Source organism: Arachis hypogaea, chromosome 7, assembly GCF_003086295.3.
Source record: "Arachis hypogaea cultivar Tifrunner chromosome 7, arahy.Tifrunner.gnm2.J5K5, whole genome shotgun sequence".
Taxonomy (NCBI): Eukaryota; Viridiplantae; Streptophyta; class Magnoliopsida; order Fabales; family Fabaceae; genus Arachis; species Arachis hypogaea.
The window spans coordinates 5,145,106-5,150,180 of record NC_092042.1 but is presented as its reverse complement, the minus strand read 5'-3'; the positions used below and the strand labels follow the sequence as shown (position 1 = coordinate 5,150,180).

General features: G+C 25.3%; 1 protein-coding gene across 1 annotated transcript; it reads left to right on the top strand.

Annotated features, from left to right (window-relative positions):
• The first annotated feature begins 3,886 nt into the window (after positions 1 to 3,886).
• On the top strand, positions 3,887 to 4,207 carry LOC112702148 (uncharacterized). The gene has a single exon (XM_025753064.3). The coding sequence runs from the start codon at positions 3,887 to 3,889 to the stop codon at positions 4,205 to 4,207; it is 321 nt and encodes a 106-aa protein (XP_025608849.1).
• Positions 4,208 to 5,075: the final 868 nt, after the last annotated feature.

The following is a 5,075-nucleotide window of genomic DNA, read 5'->3' as shown; positions in this document are numbered from 1 at the left end:
ACTATTTATACTGTCACTATATCAAAATTAAAATACTTATTAACTTGATAGATCACAATTTATTTTATAAAAATAACACGGAAATTTTTTTTCTTCCTTAATTTATATATACTTCAATGCAAATTAAATAAGTGAAACTTTTTGCGGATAATTTAAAAAAAAAATCCAAATTAAAGAGGGACTATGTATATAAAATGGTAAACCCCACAGGAAATTTAAACTTCATTATTGGCCATTTCACAATGTTTAAAATTTATATAGTCACGAGAATAATAGTGGATTGCACTAAAGTGCTTTATGTATGTGATGAGGTAGTGGTTTTTTTTTTTTTTTTTTGAAGAATTATATTATACTATTATTATAATTTAACCACGTTTTATATATAGTTGATCGAATTCACCTTATTCTTTTACATTGTACGTACTATATATGATTATTACTTTATATGATTTTATCTTGTGACTTTACAGGATCTCTCAAAAATCTCACACTCAATCATATTATGGTTTCAAGTTCATATAAGATTATAATGACTACATGAAAAAGAAATCAGTATATTAATATTGTATTTTGATATAAATGCCTCATAATAAAAGAGATAAACACATTATTTTAATTTTAATGTATTGATAATTTATATAATTTCATATGATTATCCAATTAAATTTATGTATTCAGATTATTTTTTAAGTAGTGAATTAAAAATTAATTACCTATGATAATATAGCAATATATAATTAAATCATTCTGTAATATTCTTTTATATTTTTTATGTATGAAAATTAAAAAATAAATACATGGATATTAAAAATTAAGTACTATTTTAATATTAATTTTAGTTTTAAAATTATCTTTTCAATTCTAATTTTTTTTAAAGACAAAATTGCTCATTTGTTTCTTTTTCTTTTTCTCATTCTCGCAAAATCTTTTATCTATACTTCATCACTCAAAAAGATGATTTTAAAATTAAAATGAATATTAAGAACGATCTTTAACAAAAAAAAAAAAATATCACGTACGATTTTGATTTTTAACCAAAATTATAAAAAATATAATAGTACTTAATCCTGAATAAAACTTTTTTTTTTCTTCTTTTATCACCTCCATCCAAAGCAACCCTGCCTTAATGATTGGTTATAGTTTGGTAATTAGTAATTGGTATGACGAAAGTATATATGTCGAAGGAATTTTAAGGTCTTTGGCGTGAAGACTATGATGCCAAAGCCAATAATGGAAAGTCCCATAAAAACAAAACTGAAGACCTCTATCTTATATGCGTTATTACGCATAAATGGAATAATAATGTTATATTAGTGCTATGTCACCCTAATTGGGATGACCCTATTAATCAATTAAGCATAGTCAATCATGTATATATTATTTATGATTTAAATGTATAGTGTGGAATCGTGATCAGCATGTTAATTGGATGTATCATCATATGAACTATAATTTTCAAAATCCAACTATAGTCAAGTAGGGACATATATAGACTAACTTAATAGTGATAAAGAAAAAAAATTAGGGTTTTGTGGTTTACTTAAGGATACTCTATAGTGTATATAGTCGCATCTTGAACTCACAAATATGAACCTTTTAAATTGTGGTCTTAATTGAGTTACATGACTCACATAGCATTAATTAAGTTTCTTAATGTTTCATATAAAATTAATTGTAATATTAATTATGTAGGAGGATTTCAAAATTAGAATTCTTTCATTAAACTACTTCTCCCAAAAATTTAAATTATAGAAAAATGTATATGAATGAGTATAATTTTAACGGATTTAATTTTGATCTGCTGACAGTGTAAAATATTTTATACAGTCGTACAATCACATCTGTTTTTTTAGATGACCATTCATGCGATTATCAATAAAAATAGTAATTATTTTTTGATGATGTAGTGTTACATGATTTGATGAATGTGTAAAACTACTTTTTTTTCTCCCAAAGTTAGAGTGAGACTCAAACCCGCGACCTCTAGACGAGTATGGAGAGATTATGCCATTTAAACTTTAGTTCGTTGGCACGTGTAAAACTATTTTACACTGACAGTATATCAAAATTAAATTATAATTTTAATACATTCCCTCATGCAATTTCTTTTTTTTTTTTTGGTTTGCATGAATTTTTTGTATATATATATTATTGATCTTATGCTATTTTTTTTTGTCAACAATGATAAAATTTTTTATTTTTAAGTTTTAAAAGCTCCAATGATATCATATCATAAAATTATTTCTCTTAAAGATTTAAGTTATAGGAAGACGTATATAAATAATTATCTCTAACAAATTTAAATAAAACATACTAAAAAAATGATATATTATAGTGTCATTTATTTAAAAACAATCATCATATCAAATATATTTTATCATTGACTTTAACCTATATAAATATGAGAAGACTTTTTCTTCTTTGTTAGAAGAAATATATTTATCAATAATGTATGTATTATTAATTTTCATCTATCTATCTACATATTTAATTAGGTTTTCCACAAATTAAAGTTGATAAATAAAATAAAATAAAATAAAATAAAATAAAAAAGCATTTGAGGGTTATGTTCCTTAGTGGAGCAATAGTACACATTTGACATACCCACCACCACATGGGTCTCCATCACAATTTTGGTACCTCTATTGACTCTACCATTTGTGGGGATCACACCAAAGAAAAAGTAGAAAAACTACTTTGCATTATTTTGATTATTAATTAATTGATCTTTCTAGTAAAACAACTAATAAACAATTTATATAGATAGATAATATTTGTGATCATCATCTACGGTTATGATTGTATGATGAAGTTTTTAATCAAATGATTGATTATGATACCCAATTCCGATAAGATCTCAAGCAACAACATAACTTTATTTTTTAGTGATCAAAGGCAATTCAAGTGATGAGGGGACCCTTAATAATCAAGTTGCATACTTGAATGATCAATTCTATCTCTAGTGTTAAAAAGCTATATCTTAAAATTCCTTCTTTTTATGCCTTGTTAAAACAAAGTTTTATATATATATGAAGAAATTGGTGTACAAGAATAACTTGGGAAAAGCAAGCAAATCCCCCCAAATCCAAAACAATGTTGAAAAATAAAAGAGAAATGTTCTTGTGTTCACCTTTTTGTTTTCTTTTTACATATAATAATAAGTTGTATTTGATCAACACTACTATATATAATTTAAATAAAAAAAATAAAGGAGAAAATGTTGGAATTTTTATTTAAAAAAAAATGATCTTGTGCATAAAAGTTAAAATAAAATTTATCTCAAAACAAATATTTTATCTATTTAATTATTTATTCATTTCTATGTTTAAATAGATTTATATATATTTTTTAAATACTTCTATGTTTATATTCTCTAAAATAACATATCCTCATTTTAATTTACTTCTTCATCCATTATAAGATAGGTTTCAAGATCCTATTAATCTAACACTCCATCTTAATTAATTATAATAATAAGAATGAATCAATTTATTTAATTAATGTACTAAAAATATGAGAACATGCGTGGCATTTTAACATAAAAGGTCAACTTTTTTGTACAATTAGGCAGCTTTGTCGGCAAGTTGGGCTTAATAGGCCCCACATTTTGATTAATGGGAAAAGAAATGTTTGCAATTGATCCTAGTTGCCACTTTAAAACTCAAAGGCACCAACAAGCTTTTTTTTGTGAGATAAACACAAGCACTAGTAAGTAGTAGAGTAACATAAGAGTCATTGCCTCCATTATTCTATATCCTTCAAACCCTTTGAACTTCTCTTTTAAGAGTTCAAAATCCTACTAAATACTAAACAAGAGCTCTACACCATATTGTACTACAACATTTATTGTACACATATTCGTAAAATTTAGGGTTTAGGATATAAGATGTGGCGCGTTCTGGCTGCTGTGGCGAGAAATCTCCAGAGTACGAAAAAGAGTTCGAAAGTGGCCGATGAGAGCATGTTTGAGGGCGCGAACGGAGTTGAGATTCATGTTTTTGGACATGAAAATGGAAGAAGAGGGCATGGTGGATTCTCAATTATACATAGCATACTTCAAGCACCAATTTCAATACTATCATGTGTTTCTCATCCTAGGGTTAATGGTTCTGATGGGATTTGGGTTACTACTGGTGAATTCTCTCAGATTTCTGAGATGAATCATCTCATGGTAAGTGATAGCATGAGATATGCAATTTTGATGTAGGGGAAAAAAAGAAAGAAAAAAAAAAGATGTGAATATAGTAGCTTAATTAATAATTGTTGTGTTCTTATCTTCCTCTCTTTTGTCCCTACTTTTTTTTTATTTTCTTTTTCTTCTTTTTGTTATAATTAGGAATATATATGAATTACTTAATTAAGGTGATTGAATATTTGAATATATGTTATTATAGAAAAATTATTGCTTGCTTTTCTTGCTACTAGATGTAGAAGTATACACCATTGTTCATTAATAAAAAGGTATATATGTTTGGAATGAAGTTCTCTCTTCTTCTTCTTCCATTTTTTATATTTATCTTTCTTAATATTAATGCACATATTTGTTTTTCTCAGATTAAAATAGCTATGATGGCTTCCTTATTTACATTTACTAAATGGTGAAAAGTGAATATATATATATATATATATATATATATATATATATATATATATATATATATATATATATATATATATTGTAATAATAAAGTTAAGGTAGTTATGTTATATGGAAAGGGTCTTTTTTTTTTGTTTGTTTGTGGTGTCTGAAATATTTGTCAAGTTGGGGCTTCAAAGAATGCCATAAAGGAAATGAATATGAAAAAGTGAAGTAATAATCCAAATGAACAAATTGAATTATAAAATAGGAGATCCGGGTTGGTAGAATTTTCAACTTGTTTTCACTTTAGCCAAATATTAATAAATTAGGTTAATTAAGTGGGATCAAGATAATATTCTAAATCTAGCTTTGATCATATATTATTGTATGTGCATTTACAAAATAATTTTAACTTTTTAATTATGTTAAAATATACAATGGCGTAGCATCATCATGTATGTTTTGATGCATAGCAATATTTATTTATTTAATTTGT

Bases quoted from the DNA above. Each gene is read 5' to 3' on its own strand.
- LOC112702148 (XM_025753064.3), top strand. From the start codon at position 3,887: ATGTGGCGCGTTCTGGCTGCTGTGGCGAGAAATCTCCAGAGTACGAAA.